Source organism: Lissotriton helveticus, chromosome 3_2, assembly GCF_964261635.1.
Source record: "Lissotriton helveticus chromosome 3_2, aLisHel1.1, whole genome shotgun sequence".
Classification (NCBI taxonomy): Eukaryota; Metazoa; Chordata; class Amphibia; order Caudata; family Salamandridae; genus Lissotriton; species Lissotriton helveticus.
Window position 1 is genome coordinate 269471416 of NC_136062.1, and position 19800 is coordinate 269491215.

Sequence of the window (19800 nt, forward strand, 5' to 3'; positions counted from 1 at the left end):
TCAAATGTCTTTCAATTAGTTGTAACTGGTATTTCGCTGTATGCCCGTCTCTAACAGCACATCCTAACATCTACCAGGCAGAATTACACAGATCCCTTGGCTTACCCAGGTAACACAACACTCACTGCTCCCTTCCTTCTTTTCTGCTGTCATAAAAAGCAGTTGCCCGTACTTCTGTCTTCCTGCCATGTAAATGGAACAGGCTGTGAGTGACATTCCGTGTTCACTCTATATGTTTTGCTTGAAATCAGCAGATGCCGCGTGCTTAACTCTACTGGAAGCCTCAGCCTGATACATTCACAAGCACGGTGAAGGCTGGAGAGATGGAACCAGCTAGTGTTTAGGGAGGGGAGCAGAGATTGTTCTTCCTGATCACACTCAGGCCTTTGGTGCAGTCAACTAGAGTTCAAATGTCAATGAGGAAAACAAATACAGAATGCTTCATGGATTCATGAGGATGCCACGGTGCAAGGACGCACTTTCAGCATTCACTAGACCCGAGAAAAATCCCAGGGAATGGGACACTTTTTATTTTCAACTTGCAGAATCCGCTTTGAGTGATGTCTGACCTGGTAGAATATGTGGAAGCACCGCTCGCCCGGGTTCCTCATCACCACGCGGGATTTTTCCAGGAGGAAGTTGGAGATCTTTCCACCGTCTGGCTCGCCACCTGGGCTGAACTGGATCTCAAAGTATTTCCCCTGCAATACACAATCATAGGATTTCCTCAAAGATTAATCCAGGCATGAACCCCTGGGCAGCATCGGGTTTCAATAGGATGCGGTACAAAGACATTGTGTGGTTGTTCCCACAGGTGCAAGCTGACAAATGCTCGGATTGTTCTCTGGCACACAGAGACAGATTCTTTCTTTACACTTCCTGGGAATAAAATCTATCATGCAAAAAGACTGTGCTATACTTTCCTGTAATGAGCTTAATGTGTGCAGGTGGCTGCAAATGCAGGGCATTGGTCTAATTTTTGCAATAGGAACCTATTTTTCATCATCACATTTTGACCACGGGCAAGAGACAGAAAAGAAAGAAAGGAGGAAGATGTAGAAAGTAAAACTGTGACATGGGGAGAAATCCGCATGAAACAGAACCTGCAAGCGTGAAGGCAGGAGGTTTAGAGTGGTGAAAGAAAAAGATGTAGAAAGTAAAACTGTGACAGGGGGAGAAATCCGCATGAAACAGAACCTGCAAGAGTGAAGGCAGGAGGTTTAGAGTGGTGAAAGAAAAAGATGTAGAAAGTAAAACTGTGACAGGGGGAGAAATCCGCATGAAACAGAACCTGCAAGAGTGAAGGCAGGAGGTTTAGAGTGGTGAAAGAAAAAGATGTAGAAAGTAAAACTGTGACAGGGGGAGAAATCCGCATGAAACAGAACCTGCAAGAGTGAAGGCAGGAGGTTTAGAGTGGTGAAAGAAAAAGATGTAGAAAGTAAAACTGTGACAGGGGGAGAAATCCGCATGAAACAGAACCTGCAAGAGTGAAGGCAGGAGGTTTAGAGTGGTGAAAGAAAAAGATGTAGAAAGTAAAACTGTGACAGGGGGAGAAATCCGCATGAAACAGAACCTGCAAGAGTGAAGGCAGGAGGTTTAGAGTGGTGAAAGAAAAAGATGTAGAAAGTAAAACTGTGACAGGAGGGAAAATCCGCATGAAACAGAACCTGCAAGAGTGAAGGCAGGAGGTTTAGAGTGGTGAAAGAAAAAGATGTAGAAAGTAAAACTGTGACAGGGGGAGAAATCCGCATGAAACAGAACCTGCAAGAGTGAAGGCAGGAGGTTTAGAGTGGTGAAAGAAAAGTTCTGGGGTGGAATCAAAAATAGGCATAATTGGTATTGGGCAATCGTAGCAATGGGCAGCATGGAGTACTAAAACACTCTGTGCCCCAGCACATTTGCCCGTATGTGTCCACGGAAAGCCATATTGTAAGTGTGACTATAGCTGTGCTCATACTGTGCAAGTGATTATTAGTGATAAACATACTGAGTCACTGATTATTAGTGAAAAACATACTTTCCCACTGATTATCAGTGAACATATACTGTGCCTGTGATTATTAGTGAAAACATACTGTGCCTGTAATCATTAGTGAACACATACTGTGCCCGTAATTATTAGTGCACACGTGCCGTGCATGTGAAATTAGTGAACATATACTGTGCCTATAATTATTACACATACTGTGCCAATGATTATCAGTGAACATATACTGTGATTATTAGTGAACATACAAAAATACATAAAGTGCTCATGTAAGATGATTACCATCTGGGGAGGAAGTCTTTAACAATTTGACAAACTGAGGGTCATTGGACCATTGTATTCTTTGAGTGCCCCCTTGATAATAACTTATTATTTGTATTGTGTCCATCCACCCCACTAACAAAGCGATACCTGGGTGTGGAAGAGCTATTTTTAGATGTACCCCCCTCCCCATGCTGTGTTCCTGTGTCCATTGCTGAACCCATACTGCGCTTGCTATTTTGGTAGAACCATGCAGTGCCTGTGGTCATTTTTGAACTCATGCTACAGCGGCGATTATTACTGTGTGTCTTCTATACCAGTGGGGATTCCGGTCTGTGTGTCTTGGTTTGTCCTCGAGAACACCTTAGCTGACCAGACTTGTGTTCCCAAAAATACATATTAACATTTATACTTATACTTCCATACAGGGGCTTTCGGTCAGCTCTCTTTGTCCATTGGCCTATTCAATCATCATTCACATTTTTGTCCACCCCCTCCCCCCCTGCATGGACAGTAGGCCAGCCCACTTCATCCATTAGCTGTTTTGCATTGTGAGGGGGAGCATTTTGCCTCAGCTCATGTGCACTATACCCTGAAAAGTAGTGTTTGTCAGTGCAAGGGCTAGTATGTCTAGGCTGCTGGACCATTCATGTATTTTATATTGCTGCCATTTTCTTTGCATATTGCATATGTTCCACCCAAAAATGGTATATTGGCAAGTTCGGCCTATTGGCTTTGCCAATGCTTGTTGATTTTGCTACACACTAAGATTAAAAGAAATTTGCCAAACTCGAACCTGAACTGTCTTTATTTCACAAACTACCCAGTGCCAGTGAATTTATACCACACTGAAAGGGTGGACGTTACGGACAGAAGGCGACATTTTGGAGTAGATTTCGTAAACAACAAGCCTGCGGTGAAGCGGCAAGAGAAACTGTATTATCGGTTCAAGGTATTATGTCAGTTTAGTAATAATCAATCTCTATCATTGTCATCCAGACCTTCGCTGTGTTTAATTGATAAATGTTGGTGCCGATAAGAGAACACTATTTTCACTTTGGGAGAGCCACGTCACCCAGGCACCGATGCGCATATCACCTAGGCACCGATTTACATATCACCAAGGCACCGATTTGCATATCACCTAGGCACCGATTTACATATCACCTAGGCACCGATTTTCATAGCTAGATCAGTAGTCTGCCATCTGGATGACTTCTTCATGCTTCAGATATGGACTATTCTTAACACATTATTATACAGGGAGATCGTCAAACAATAAAATATTCACACTGACCCGTAGCCAGCGCTATTACCTTGTGAAAGTTAAATTGTACGGGTCACTGGCAGGGTCACTGGAATTATGTAACAAGGGAGCACCAAATTATGTGGCAAGTTTGACTACATTATGGAGCAAAAAAACGCAATTTCTGCTGTGTAATACTCCACATCCTGCTGCAGTATTATTTCACTGTTTTGTCTATTTTACACACATTAACAGCCTCTGAGCAAACGGTTCTCCTCTTTAGCACTAGTTAACACCTGAATACATACAGGTATCTGCAACTAAGATATGTCCATTTAACTTTTGTAAAAGGGTCTAGCACTGTACAGCACTATCTTTGTAGGATGAGGTCTGTTTCCGCTAGAAACAAATTTATTTTTTATGCCACCGGCAAATGATGCCTCAGCTGAGGGAAAGAGAAAAGTGCTGTAAATCCATAATCATGAACAAACGATTTGGGTAAATGTATATGATTCAATGTATTGTTGTATGAAAATTTGATATGACTATATCGTGTTCTTTTTCACAAAAAAAGGTTTTGAAACTCAACAAAATTAGTTTGAATAATAAGGTAAAGTAAAAATACCTGCTCAAACACTTGATGAAATGTGTTTGGTCTCCACGCTAATTTAATAACGTGTATAAACCAGTAAGGTCCAGATCATTCTTTTTTGTTCACAATTGTATGGCTCCACCTGGTCTTTGTCCGTTTGGGCCTAACTACTACATTGAGCGCGTAAATCCATAATCAGGCAGAAAATGTTGTTGGTGCAGAATTGTATAATTCAAGAGGCCCAGCGAATGTGTGCATTTGAGGGATCATATCTGACTAGAGTTCTGTACCTCAATCTAATCTCCTGCTTGGCTCTGGTTTAAGAACCATTTAACAAACCCATGCTGCCGCAAACCCCTGGTTACTGAGAAGGGGGCGCCGCACACATATGTTATTTTTCTTCTTGATGCAATCTAAGCTAGCTGAGATCTGTTTTCCAAATCAAAAACTTGATCTGCCTCTACTTTTTGGTCCGGTGGAAATTATGAAGAACATGAACACCTTCTTTCAAGCCTATCAGTAGCCAGGGGTCACAGGCTCCGAGCCGCCTAGTATTAGAAAATAGTGTTGTACACTCGAATGGTTTCACAAAATGTGGCCAGAGGTGCACTAACATAGAAGGATATTGAGATATTTCTCACACACTTTTACACCTGAAACGCCAGTATGGCTGTAGAAGTGTCAGCCGCCTCTCAGCCTTTTCTAGGATGTGAGAGTCTATTCCCATAGGTAACAGCCCATTGGAGACATTGACATATTTACATCCTTATGAATGACAGACGTATCAGCCTATCAGGAAAGCTCTTGATTGTCTAGATTGCCACATAGGGCAGTCTTGCTCCAGGTGAAGCACAGAGATATGTCTGCCAACTCGCAGCCACTGTATGCCAATCCATGTTTCCATGCCAGTGAGTACAAGTGTACTCCAGGCTGATATAAAGACTAAAGGAGAGTCTGGCCTTCAGCTATGGCCCTCTCCCTGTGCCACCATCAAATGGAGGCAGACACTGCCCACTCATGCCAAGCAGGGCTGTTTTCAACCATTGGAACGCTTCACCGGATTCTCAGAACGTTCAGCACTGCTGTGTCCTCTCCCCTCTCCTCTGAAGGATGCTCAGACACCCCTGTAGAGGTAATAGTACCACACGTGGGATATGCTCTGAAGCATTAATACAAGGTGCAGCCGATAGGCTATTCTAGCAGCACCGAAAGAGACACACCTCATGGGTATCAGAGCACAGCTGCTCTACAGGCAGGGAGTGCACGAGGCCCCAAGCATCACCTCTGTGATTCAAGGCAGGGTTTGAACAGGAGGGCACTGGAGTGACCAGTCATTAGGATTTCAACAAAAGCCAGAACCATGCACTCCATCTACCGCATTACCCTGTTCCAGCCCTTGTTTTGCTCCGGAGCTGTTATGTTTGCTGGCAATGTCCCGCTAAGTGTTCTTTGAAATAAAAACTGCGGGTACCTTAAACGCAGGGGCGGCTGGTGACATTTGAAAGCAGTGGGGCGTAAAAGTTGGGCATGACTTTTTAGCTGCAAGTAAAGCGAGCAAGCGAAGCTAACAAAAGTGGGTACAGGTTGGATCCTCCTCCCAAGAGAAAATTGGACAAAGATAGGCAAATGGTGAATTTTAAAGCAAAGGTATTATGCTATTAAGTGGCTGAAGATTTGCTTTCAATGTAGGAATTGCTCCCTGCCAAGTAATACAACCTTCCTACTGAACAAAAGCCACAGTTTACATTATCAATATCGATTCAATGGCAAAACATACTGCTGGCACAAAAAAGCTATTAATTCAACAGTATGACGTAGGGCTCACACCCACTTTAAACACTTATGTGACCATAGGCGCTTCAGTGCGGGGATTGAGGGACGGCAACTGGTGTGCATCACACGCTCATTGTTGCTGACATTATCTAAGACCTGCGAGACAGTTGGCACTGCTTGACAAACACAGTGGCAGCATTAATGGCCGACAGCAAAGTTAAGGAATAACCCCAATGACCTCTGTGGTTTTTAAGGCCCGCTGCTCGTGAATCTGGGTTAGAACTGCCAGGGACCTAAAGTGAATGAGTCATTTAGAGGCACATAACATAGCAAACAGAGCAGAAGACAGCCCTTTCAGGGCTCCAGAGAAAGCTTGCTATGTCTGGTCCACTATTGTTCCCTCACACGGTGAATGGTGATCCGAAATACTTCGAGGAGCATCCTGTGAATGGGTCATTAATGGAGCGAGTGACCAGGCGAAGACTTTTGCAAGTATTTGGGGCACTTCCTTCACCTTGCCTGTAATGTGATGTCGCGCGGGGGGGGGGATTAAATGTATAATAAAACTTACATCACCGCCGGTCCGGGTCCGCATCTCCTCTGCTCCTCAACCCCATGGCGCCTTCACGTCGTCGAATGGCACTGGCAGCCCCTTGCAGCCAATCCTGGCGCTGCAGGGGCACAGGTTACTCTACGCCCACAGCACGCCCATTAGGAGACCGAAGGGCTCCTAATGGACATGCGCAAAAAAGCGCGAACACAAGTGCGCATGCGTGGGCATGGGTAAAAAATTCACCCTCCGTCCCCACGCATGCGCACTCGTGTTGCTACCTGCCTGGTGACAATCATGTCAATCAACATGACGCCTCCCGACGTCATGCTGACTGGCATGCAACATCAGTTCTCCCTCGGTGTCTCCTGCGGGCGGCTGCGGGCGGCTGCGGGCGGCTGCAGGCGGGGGGGGCTACGCCCCCACGCCCCTATGGAGGCACTGCGCCTGATTAAACGTCCTGTAGATTAGCACAGGTGCACAAAGTTCGATTACAGGCCCAACTTTCCTCACGCAGGCTGCATAGCCTAATTTTTTTTAATGATGACCGAGATAAATTATTTTGCAATACACTTTGAAAAATGGCACTGACTTCAAATCTGAATCATATCTGTAATCCGATATGAGAAATCAAATTGCAGGATTAGATTTTGATTGTCTGTTCCGTTTCTCTTTGCTTTTAATATTATTAGGGCTCCTGGTTTTATGTTTTTTTTGTTGTTGCCATTTCCGTCTTTATTTATCCATATTTCTGTTTTGCTAATTTTATCTATATTTATCCATATTTATTTTGGGATTTGTGGAAAAATTAAGCTGAAATTAGTATATTTCCGCATTTATTTAACCAATAAATATGCAATTTTGCTTGAACGTCAGCAATGGTTTCAGTGATGTGAACACCTGCAGAAGATAAATCAATGCCTTCCTTTTTGCCTTCCCGAAGCAAGGGGGGTGGTGTGAGAGACTACCCCCTTGCCCCTGTAACGATAGGGTCTCGCAGAGTACTTTGCACCTTGTCCTCTTCTGTGCCTTGTATAAGGTCCCAAGAAACACATTCATTAGACCTGTTTTACTATCTTTGGATCATGCTACTACAAAGAGGGCTATGAACATTTACTGTCCTTGTCAACTCCAAACATTTGTAATGCTGTACTTAGTTTTATTAGAATGGCCTCTGCTATTAGAAATCGATACTGAAACAAGCTGTGGGTAGAAATTTCTATAACATGTTTCTCCTGTTGGCTTGTTGATGAAACTAACTTAGCACTTTATGTCATGTCCATATGTATGATCCGGGTTATTTTTGTTTTTTGTAAATTCTAAATATGTAAATATGTATCGTGGATTTTTATGACAATTTATGTATTTTATATTGGTGTATACTTTTATGACTCCTTTGTGGAATCGAAATAAAGTTATTTGAATCGAATCGATAAATCAATGCACTTATATAAAAATATGCAAACTTTAATATCAACCTTGTGCATATCTACAGCTGTTAAAGCCTCTTTACTAAAAGTCCTTTCTTTTTTTAACTCCCTTGTCTATTAAGCCACACATCTATTAGCCTGGCAGGCATGGCAGACAGTATTTAGAATTACTCAAAAAGCAACCCAATTTCTGTTTTCATCCACATTTAAAAATAAATACAGACAAAAAAAATTATATTTTCTGTCTGTATTTATCTGTAAAAATCAGTAAAAACGGAAAACAGGGAGCCTTAATTATTATATAGAGCCTGACCGCAGATGCAGTATGTAGCAGAGCTCCTTCATGCTTCGGGCTGGCTTCCTGATCTTAACATCCAATCGCGTCATTTCAAACCTAGTCTTCTCTGGAAATAGTGGTAGGACTGCAGGCCTCTGCTTGCACAAGTCTCAGGGACTTGCATGATCATGAATGGGCGAGTCATGCTTATAATCTGTCATGTAGTGGCCAATGCTTGTTTGTCGGATCAGGGCCTTGTCCTAGTGTCCTTAACCATTCAAGCACAAAGAAAGGCGAGGAGGAGACGCTGTACGTCCTCTAAACAAACACTGGTGAGAGAGCGCAAACTGACCTAAATGTATGAGTGCATCACACTTACCCGTAGTAAGCACAAATCATGAGGAGAAATGCCATGAGTGCTAGTAGTATCTGCAATTATATTCTGAATGTATAGCTAATGTAGAGATTTAAGTAGAAGTGGAACTAATACAGAAATGTGTGACACTATATGATTTTATTAGATGTGATTATTCCTGAATCCATGTCGTGTAGCTGTTAAAATGTAAGATGGCATGTGGTTAAACGCAGAATGTGGTAGGCCTCAGGGCCAGAGCTAGAAGGGAAGGTGTTTCTTTTCACGACATAGATTGCATTAATGTTTTGGTCATTGTATTAATGGGCCATGATTTATAGATGTGTTTACTGAATAATAGAATAAGAGTATTAACATGCTTTAATTAATGAAGAAGTTGAATGCTATAATTATTATGAGAAATGCTGTAGGCCTGAAATGTTTTAACATTGATTTACACGTACATGTCTGGGCCAAGAAATGTTGCGAACCTTTTTGGAAGTCTATGAGAGTTGGGATCTTGGCTGCAGATGTCTGTCTGCAAGAGAAAAGGGGGAATCCAATTATAAATAAAATGAATAGAGGTCTGTTCAGGAGACGGCCCAGACATGGAGGAGGGTTCCGGAATGTTTAAGGGGTATCAGCGGGCCGGAGAAGAGTCTGAGAAGCAAGGTCAACTCCAACGTATGAGGCCCAATACAAAGCAGCATGGAAAAAGCCAGAAGCTACACCACGTGAGAGGCGTCTCGCGAGGGGCGTCTCAAATGTTGTTGACTGTTTTGTATTAGGGACAGCACCCTTGGGTGGAGTTAGAGCAGATACCTGAGGACCCTTTAGAGAGTGGATGGGTAGGCAGAGAGGGGTCATGACTGGAGAACTATAGGTTTTCACCAAGAGACTAAGAGTGAGTGACTTCCCTTGGGGGTCATTCACTGCTGACACCTTTGTTAGGTTGGGATTTGGTTAAGTAGGGATACCATCTAGAGCAGGGTAGGGACAGCCTAACCTGTGCGTTATCCTCCAACTTAAATGAAGGAGAGATATGCGTCAATGCTGATAGCTTTATTATTCTTAGAACTTGTGTTAGTAATTTCCGTTGCTCGTCTGAGGGCTTTCAGAGAGCACATGTATGTAGTTGGACCCGTGTATCTCGTGAATCTCATTCTGAGATGCCTGTATTTGCAGCTTATCCTATCCTTACAATAAACTTTTGAAAGCTAGAAGTTGTTTGTGATCTTTGGGAGCGAAGTCCTTTATTGGGTGAACTAGCTTGGTAATAGATGCACTTTCTTCCTCAAAGACAGGCAACAAAGGTTCAGTCGACCAGATCGAGGTTTAGATCAATAGTGATAAGGTATCGATCAAAATCTCGCCCTTCCAGTTGGTAGCAGAGGATGGTTGCCTTCTTGAGGACGGGGTGACCTAGGCCAGGTTAGCTTACCCCAAGGCCCCTAGAGATCGATGATCGGAAGAACCGCCCGCTGAAGAAGATCCGGATGACGTGAGACAGAAAAAGCAGCAGTATCGGTCGAGAGTGAGTATAAAGGGTCATGCGTGTTAGATTGCGGTGTTTTTGTATTGTATCTATGTTGTAATGTCTGGCGGAGTTGAATGTCTGTAGAGTGACTGTGGAACAGGTTGTGAGCGCGCGCAACCGGTGGAAATCTTAAGTTCAAGGAGAGCTTAAGTGGTTCGGGTGTATCGGACACCCAGAGTAATTGTTAACTAGTGTGAAGGGGGTCATGAGGTACCATTGATCACCCGAAAGACCGAGATAGGGGGAACGTAAGAGTGAGTGCGTGAGTAACGGACGCTGGTCGGAGGTTACTGTGTGTGTAAGCAACCTATCAGAGAGACGATAGACATTTCGTCAGTTGTGTTGACAATTACATATAGACTGTGGACGTACAGTCGAGGGAAGTGACCGCTTGGTCGGAAGTAGTCATTTTTCGGTGTATGAATGGGACGCATGCATGACCGGGAGACGAGTTGAGAAAGGAGGGGTGCTGCTGCGAAGCGGAGAAAAGTGACGTCAGGAAGTGTCGCGCAGTGATTGGCTGACCGGAGAAAGACCGCGCCGTGATAGGCCAGCTAGCAAAGACGTCAGAAAGCGTCGAGCTGTGATTGGCCGACCGGAGAAAGACCGCGCTGCGATAGGCCAAGTTAGCAAAGCCGCGACAGGATTGGTGGATTGTCATCAGGAAGTAAACAGAGTAGCGAGGCTGGATATTGTGCGCATAATTATGAAGTGTTTTAAATGGCTGAGAGCGGCGTTTAAAAAAGAGAAGCGGGGATCGTATGAAGGGGAAGAAGCCCCGCCGGAGGGTACGCCGGCTCGTTACATGGCAGTGAATGTTGGGTTGCATACGATCCTTTGGATATCAGAGTGGAGTAAGATTACGGAAGGAAATGAGGAACTGACGTTCCCGAAGTACGGGACGTTCAGATTAGAGGTGTTACATCGATTAAAATCAGTCATGACCTCAATGAGACCCTTGCCTAGACCGACCCAGTTTGAAGCTCTTGATGCATGGATTAGGGCAGCGCATGAAAAGAATATGAACAGACGACAAGAAAGGGTGAAACGATCGGTAAGGGCAGTGCAGGATGCCAGGTGGGATGCGGATGCTAAAAGATGGAGAGTGCATAACATGGAAGTCAATAAACTGTACCCAGTGTTAGAGGTGCCCGGTAATAAAAGCCCCCTAGAAGAAGATGATGAGAGCGAAACAGAGGATAGCCTGATAAACAGATTATTGACAGACAGGCCACCCCCGTATAATAGAGCAGGGGGAGAGGTCGAGCATAGTGAAGGAGAAAAGGGGGGCAATGCAGGAGAGCATGGACCGCTTCCCAGTTCAGAGTGGGATCCTGAGGCAAAGAAAGAGCTGTCCCAGCCTAGTCAGGTGCAACAGGTAGTCGGGAGGTTTGTGGTACAAAGAGCGCCGGAAACGGAGAGCGCGACATCCTACGCATTACCAGATGCACTACAGGTACCTGTTACCATAGGTCCTATAATATCGATATATGACCAAGAAAGAGCAAGAGGGGAAGAACGGGTACGGAAGGACAGAGAAAGAGCAGGGACGGCAAGTAGGAACGATACGATTAATTCCCCAAGTCAGATGCCGATACCAAGAGAGTGGAGCACCCCGATGCACACAGCAGGGGATCCAGGAGGGGATCCTGGGGGCCCTAGATGGCCAGCGGATCTGAGGGGATGTGGACGAAAATCCTTTCAAGAGCTAAATGAGTACATGAAGAAGTGGGATGAGGCAGTGGAGGCTCACAAGAGCATCATAGCTGCAGAAGCTGAAAGGGAAAGTCAGGACAGCAGAGCTCGGACTCACTGCGGGGCTGGGGAGAGCAGCCCGGAGTGGGACTGTAGAGAGAGAGATAGTAGGGGAGTCACCCACTGGGCCCGGAGTGGAGATAGAACAGACCTGGAAAACGGGGGCCCCGGGAGTGGAGGGGTGGCGCGCCCAATACTCAGTGAAGGGGAGAGGAGAGCGCAAGAGTACAGAAACAGCTTTAAGTGTCCACACTGTGTGCCCGGCACCAGAGAACTGAATGGGAGTTGTGAGAGGTCGCATCATAGTCCCTGTGATGACGGAAATGAGCGCAGCCCAGGGAATATGGGGAACCAGGAAGGATCGTATCGGATACTGAGCGATACTAGGCAAAGGGAGAGTAGCGACCAGAGGGAAAATAACAGAGAGGCGTACGGTGAAAGGAGAGAAGAAGAAGAGAGTGGGCAGAGCAAGAGTGGGGGTAACAGGCCCGTGTTCCATCACCTTCCAAGATCGGATGGCCGAGCATGGGACCTGGAGAGATGGGAGCAAGGGAGAGCACTCATTAACTCTCCCGAGCCCAAACGTAGAGCTCGGAGTTGGGATGGTAGGGAGACCAGTGAGCCCCCTTCGAAAGACATATTGCGAGCTGAGATAAAAGCCAAGAGACTCGATGTCGCCAGCTTAAGGTCAGACCTGGATGACATGATAGATGGTACCCTGCCTTTAGAAAGAATGGAAATGTATGAGCAAGATGAAATACTGTATATGGCAAAGGACATTACTCGAAAGGCGAGAGCAATCCATGAGAAGTTAGTCGAACTAGCAGGCAAATATATGGTGGACCTGTCAAGAACCAAAGCATTACAGGGTAACCACAGGCTACATTACACAGATCGAGACCTAGATGAGAGGAGAACGATTGGGCTGAAAACGCACATAAGGGAACTGATCTCTGGAATAAGGACATGGAGGGCACTAGATAAGTGGGAAGAGAGGTGGTCCAAGAAAGGGACCGTCAGGAGAAGCACGCTTGGTATGACACCAGGAAGGCTGCAGGGAATAGAAGCATACCCTTTGCGTGAAGTCGCCAATGGGAACTATGTGCATGTCCCTTGGAGTAGGGGAGATTTAGCTGCTTTTACCACCTCCTTCCCCAAATTGCGGGAAAACCCAGTGGAGTGGTACAAGCAAGTCGAGAGATTTGTAAAAATCTCAAAGGTCCTATGGATAGATCTGAACACGCTGTTTGACATTGTAGTACCAGGAGATCTGTGGACAGCATGCAAGGTTAGCGCTGAGTGGCCCACAACGGAGCCGGAGAGAGATGCTAAGACTAATGGGCCGTCCGAGATTGTGATGGCAAAATTCGAGAGGGTGATGACTTGGCTGAAAGAGAAAGTGCCAATGCAAGACATAGATTGGGTCAGAATAGACCGAACCAGACAGGAACCCAAAGAGACCGTCCACGAATATTACGAGAGATTGCTGAAGGCGTTTAAACAGTATAGCGGCTTGGATGTAATGGATCCAAAAGACATAGGGCAATTCGTGTCCAAGTTCGTCCTGGGACTGAGACCGGATATTAGTTTAATGATTCAGCAACACTCGATTTGTTGGCAAAATAAACCCCTAGACGAAATACTGAGGTATGCCAGGTACTGCTGTGATGAGATAGACTCCAAGGGTAAGAAACTAAAAGAAAAGTTGATGGTGGTACAGATGCAGGCAGCAGGAAAGGGGGGACAGCAGCAACAGCAGCAAGGAATAGGTACAGGAGGAAAGAAGCAGTACAGTCAGAACAAGGGCAATGAGGAGAGTTCCACCTTTAGACCCAGATTAGACATAGCTGCCTTGAAGAAAACGACTAGGTGCCACCAGTGTAACGAGGTGGGGCATTGGAAACGCGAGTGTCCCTACAATGTAGAGATAGGAGAACAAGAGATAGAGGAGGAAGAGGTCCAGAGCGCGCCTACAAGAGGGGTGATGCCATACCAGGGAAAGGTGCTCAAAGGGGGGGGGGCTCCTCCCCGAGTCCAGTTCCCGCAACCTCCTCGAGTAGGGACTATGGGTAAGACCTATAGACAGATGCCCCTGTTTGTAGAAGGAGAAGAGTGCTATTATGTGGACCCATTAACCGGACAGAGAGTGGAAAGAGAAGACTGCACCCTCGGGGCAGCCTTGGAGGTGGACCAGAGGGGACCCTATGTCGAAGCAGAAGTAGCAGGGTTCCCCACGACATTTCTGGTGGACACAGGAGCCACTAGGTCCACGATCAGATCAGCTGCAGTTCCAGACCTGCCCATGTCTGGAGAGACCATACAAGTGGTGGGGGTCGCAAACAGGAGAATAACCAGCCAATTGACAGAACCGGTACAGGTGAAAATAGGGAAGTACAGCGATGAGCACCAGTTTGTGGTTTGCGATTCAAGTCCTGTGTGTCTGCTAGGGAGAGACCTGTTGTGTAAATTGAATTGTACTATATACTGTACACCTCAGGGAGTGGAGGTATTGACCAATGATGATGACGCAGATTTCAAAGTTGCAAACTCAAGAATATGCGTGGAGCTGTACCCTACTTTGACAGTAGATGAGCTCCCCTGGGACTTGAGAGAGACAGTGGCACCAGAAGTATGGGACTTCACTGGGGAAGAGATTGGATTGGTCAAAGGGGTGGACCCAGTGAAAATTGTAGTGAAACCGCATGCTGAGTTCCCAAGAACACCCCAATATAAATTGACTCCAGAAACGATTGCAGGCATAAAACCCGTGATCGAGTCCATGATTAAACAGGGAATACTGAAAGAAATCGTGGGTAGTCCATGCAACTCCCCGATTATGGGTCTGCAGAAACCAAATGGGAAATTTCGGATAGTACAGGACCTTCGAAAGATTAATAACATAGTCGTTTCGTGTTGTCCAGTGGTACCGAACCCATCAGTGATACTGTTTCAGATTCCATTCCAAGCTGAGTGGTTCACTGTGATTGATCTTTGTCAGGCTTTCTTTTCGATCCCTCTGGACGAAGAAAGCCATTTTCTTTTCGCATTTAAGCTGGAAGGTCGCGTCCTAACATGGTGTCGCATTCCTCAGGGGTATACAGAGAGCCCATCGATCTTTAACCAGCTTTTGAAGAAAAATCTTGAAAGTCTAGTGCTGCCCCAGAAGTCAGTTCTGGTCCAGTACATAGACGACCTCCTCGTGGCGTCAGAAACAGAAGAAGCTTGCAGGGAGGACTCCATTGCTTTGTTAAATCACCTAGCTGCCAATGGGCACAAGGTGTCCCCGGGAAAGTTGCAGTACTGCCTGACAGAAGTGCAGTACTTGGGACACAGAATAGAGAAAGGCAAACGGAAGGTGTCACCAGACAGGATAGAGGCGATCATGAAAATGAATGCGCCTAAGACACAGAGAGAGGTCAGGATGTTCCTAGGGATGGTGGGTTATTGCCGACAGTGGATCGCGAACTTTTCACTGAAAGCAAAGCCCTTGCAAAAACTGACGCACAAGGAGGTGAGCGACCCGGTACCATGGGACAAAGACTGTTTGATGGCATTCCTACAGCTGCGAGAGGACCTGTGTCGTGCTCCGGCATTGGGAATGCCTGATTACAATAAACCATTTTTGCTTTACTGTTGTGAGAGAGAAGGTTGCGCGTTGTCTGTGTTAGTCCAAATCCATGGGAAGGCCCGTAGACCAGTTGCTTATTTCTCGGCTACTTTAGACCCAGTAGCCGCAGCGTTGCCCGGATGTCTCAAATCCGTTGCTGCAACGGGTGTCAGCATTGAAAGATGTGAAAATATCGTCATGGGGCACCCGTTAGAGGTGTGCGTGCCCCATTCTGTTGAACTGTTGATGACCAGGACCAAAACACAGCATCTGACCAACAGCAGGCTCACGCGCTATGAGCAAGTTATTCTTGCTGCAGAGAATGTGACCCTCAAGAGATGCTCTGTTTTGAACCCTGCCACCTTGATGCCACTCCCAAATGATATCGAGGATGATGATGAATGTACAGACCATGACTGCCTCGATGTGACTGAACTATGCACCAAACCCAGACCCGACATCGTAGATGAGCCACTGACCGACCCAGACGAAATTTTCTTTGTCGATGGCTCATGTGTAAGAGACGAAGTTGGGCAGTTGAGAGCAGCTTATGCTGTTTGTACAATTACTGGAGTTGTGGAAGCTGGGTGCCTGGAAGGAGTACACTCCGCTCAGGTAGCCGAGATTATTGCTTTGACACGTGCTTGCTTGGCAAGCAATCAAATTCGAGTCACCATATACACCGACAGCCAATATGGGTATGGGGTGGTTCATGATTACGGGCAGTTATGGTCTCAAAGAGGGTTCATGACCTCTTCAGGCTCTCCCATTCGCAATGGAGAGTTTGTGCGCCTGTTGTTAGAGGCGTTGCAATGCCCAGCAGGTATAGCAGTTGTAAAGTGCACCGCACATACCAGAAATGAGGACTTCGTTTCGAAGGGCAATAGATATGCTGATGAAGTTGCGCGGTATTGCGCGGAGCAAGGGTACTCTTTCACAGAGGTGGAAGTGGGTGGAATAAATGTAAGGACTGAATTAGCCATGATATTGGAAACTGTTGATACTTGGGATGAACTGTCAAACATGCAAGAAAATGCTCCTGATTTTGAAAAAGAAACATGGGAAAAGGCAGGATGTGTAATGGGTGAGTCCCATTTTTGGGTCTCAGCAGACGGCAGAGCAGTGTTGCCCAATGAGATGGTGAGTCCAATGGCCAGACTCATACATGGTCCCGTACACTTAGGGAGAGATGCTATGCTGAGAGTGTTTAGACAGACTTGGTACAATCCTAAGTTTAGAATAGCAGCAGAAGCAGTGTGCCAGCGTTGTGTGACCTGTCAGCAGCTGAACGTAGGAAAAAGAACACCAGTTGCACTGAGTCACATAGGAAGGTCTGGAGGTCCATTCAATCGAATGCAGATAGATTTCATTGAAATGCCGAGGTGCAACCGCCTCCGCTATGTCCTGGTGGTTGTTTGTGTATTCTCCAGATGGGTTGAGGCATACCCTACACGTAGGTGCGACACCCTCACAGTGGCCAAGTTACTGCTTAGGGAACTCATTCCGCGCTTCGGGGTGCCGGCCTCTTTGGAATCAGATAGGGGAACGCATTTTAACAGCGAGCTTGTGAAAATGATTTGTGCAGCTCTGAATATCGATCAGAAGTTGCATTGCAGTTACCGACCAGAAGCCTCAGGAATTGTGGAGCAGATCAATGGCACGATCAAAGCCCGAATTGCAAAAGTGTGCTCCTCAACGACCCTGAGTTGGCCTGACGCCCTGCCATTGGTCCTCATGAGCCTTCGTAGTACCCCAGACAGAAGAACGGGGTTGTCACCACATGAGGTGTTAATGGGGAGAGCAATGAGGCTGCCATCTGTCCCAACTACTGCACTGTTAAATATCACAGATGATATGATCCTGGACTATTGTAAGGGGCTGTCTGACGCCATTCATTCTGTGTCCCTTCAGGTGCAGGCTGCCGAGGTTCCATCGTGCCAGGGCCCGTGTCATGACCTGTATCCTGGGGACTGGGTCCTGGTGAAAAAACATGTGAGAAGAAGCTGCTTGGATATTCGTTGGCGTGGGCCCTTCCAGATCATCCTGATCACGAACACGGCTGTGAAGGTGGGAGGCCTGCCCAATTGGATCCACGCGTCACATACGCGAAGGGTTCCAGCACCTCGGGAAGAAACAGCTCCTCTCTCGGATAGACGTCCAGTAGAGGACCGAGAAGCCATAGAGGGGGCTAGCCAAGCTGTAGAGGTGCCAGCGGAAGCAGGGAACGAGTCTGACCAAGCTGAGGACGGTCAGTACAACAGCGAAACAGACGACGCTACAGAAGAAGAAAGTAGCTGGGAGTACGAGTCAGACACTGACAGGTCTGACAGAGAGCGAGAACAGACAAGAAGGAGAAGGAGTAGAAGGGCACGTGGAGAAGCTAATTGGCCGCAAAGAAGGAGCTCTAGCCTGAGGTCAACTCCAGAGGTAACCCTTCCTCCGATATCAGAAGACTCAGACCCGGAAGAAGGTGCTCAGGGCGCTGAAGCACCGGACCGAAGAAGGTCAAGAAGAGTGCGTGTGCCTAACAGAAGATACTCCACACCTGAGTGGACATATCTGGCGACAAATGTCTGTGAAACAGGAGACAGGGAGGATCCGAGCGGTGGTGGTGTCCAGTTCTGAGCCCATCGTCACCGTGGAAATACGACTGTTGGTACCCGGAGTCGAACAAGAAGGGTCACTAACATTCATGCTCCCCAGACCTCCCCGCCTCAGCAAGTTAAAACACATGTTTCTCTCAGAATTGCAATTCCCCGACTTTGGTACAACGATAACAGCACATGAAGAGCACAATCTTCGTTTGGAAATACTGAACTTTGCTATCGAAGCTGCAGGCACAAACCTGATAGTAGATGCTTAAAGGACTTTGTAAATAAAGCGAGCAGAAAAAGAAGATTACCTAGCGCCCAGGAAGCAGAGAATTTTAGGGAACTTCCCTTGAGTTGATGGAGAAGGGCTAGGGTTGTCTTTATTGAACTGTTAAAGGACTTTTGCGAAGAAGGTTGTCAGCTTCCAGTTGTGTGGATTCTAAAGACAAAAGGATTAAAAAGAGACTGTAAAGGAACGAGAAGAAAAGAACTTTGTGCCAAGATAAGAGAGAGCTATATTGTCTGACGAAATGGAAGCCGGCACCCAGAACCGCAGAGCTAAATGTATAATAGGTACACTAATAGTAGGAGTGATAATATTGATAGCTTTAGTGGTAACAATTTCTTATGTAAAGGGACATGAGGAAGAGGCGAAGGTAACTGATGTGAAATCTGTAGAAACGCTTGCACCCACTGTTGCTGGTGAGAAAAGGGAAAACATTCAAGAGAAAGCGTTATTAGCTGCAGAAGCCCGCAGGTTACACGTAGATGAGTCCCAAGGAGACTTTAGGTCAAATGCTTATGCTAAACTCTTATATGAATACGTGGATGCCATGGAGGTTAAGGACTGTTACGTCTGCATGCAGTTGCCGGCGTCTGTAGATGAAGGCATTAGATACCATCACCTCCCGCTGACATATGGCATTACATGTAGCTTATTGCTTAGTATATTTTATGAGAGAGATAGTTTTGAATACTATTTCTCCAACTATGATTCAGTGTTGCCAGAAGTCCCAAATTATAAGCAGATGAACAAATGGGACTACTGGAAGAGTGAAGACAGATTGGCCAAGTTCTTCATTCCTTGGATTACCTTAGATACTTCACATGCCCGTAGAAATAACCTGACATGCAAGGTGTCAGAAGTCGAGAAGAAGTTCATAGGGCAGGTGGATGATCGTTACAGGAGACAAAAGATTTTGAAAAAATCAGGACAATGGAAAACAGATTGGACCGAGGAAGAAAAGGCACACAAGAGAAAGGGTAGTAGTGGTCCAATAGCTTTAGATAAGACGCAGAGAGGAAAGCTATGTCTTCACCGAGCCAAAACGTATTATGAAAATGTATACGTGGGAGAAGTCGACTGTGAACATGCTTTCAATATAGAGTACTATACTAAAGATTTCCTGAAGGGAATGCAAGTGATTCCAAATGTGTATTTTGTATGTGGAAGAAATGCCTACGTGAGACTACCTGACAACTGGTATGGATCATGTTACCTAGCAATTGTCTTCCCCAAAATATATCATGCACAAGACTTAGAGATCATTGAGGGCAAGACATCATCGAGGGGAAGGAGAGATATAGGAGATGCAGAAATGGTTGGAGATGTCTTTGGAGCTATGTTCCCCCTTTTGGGTCTAATCCTTAATGATGTTAAAATTAGACGACTGGCAACAGTCGTCGACAGGTTGTCTGCCAGCACTGCTCAGTCCTTAATGCTGGTAGAAGGAGAGATGCAATCGATAAGGGCTATGGTTCTTCAGAACCGTCTTGCGTTAGATGTCCTACTAGCAAAAGAGGGCGGAGTCTGTAAGGCTTTGAAGGTCCAGGAATGTTGTA

At 46.0% G+C, this 19800-nt stretch overlaps 1 protein-coding gene across 2 annotated transcripts in view; it reads right to left on the bottom strand.

Moving 5' to 3' along the window:
- MYO1E (myosin IE) overlaps positions 1 to 19800 on the bottom strand; it is a 616637-nt gene that overhangs the window by 298948 nt on the left and 297889 nt on the right. For both annotated transcript variants that reach the window (XM_078685186.1, XM_078685185.1), the window contains exon 7: positions 570 to 701. In XM_078685186.1, coding sequence (XP_078541312.1) covers positions 570 to 701 — 132 coding nt within the window. The remainder of the gene's footprint in view (positions 1 to 569; positions 702 to 19800) is intronic.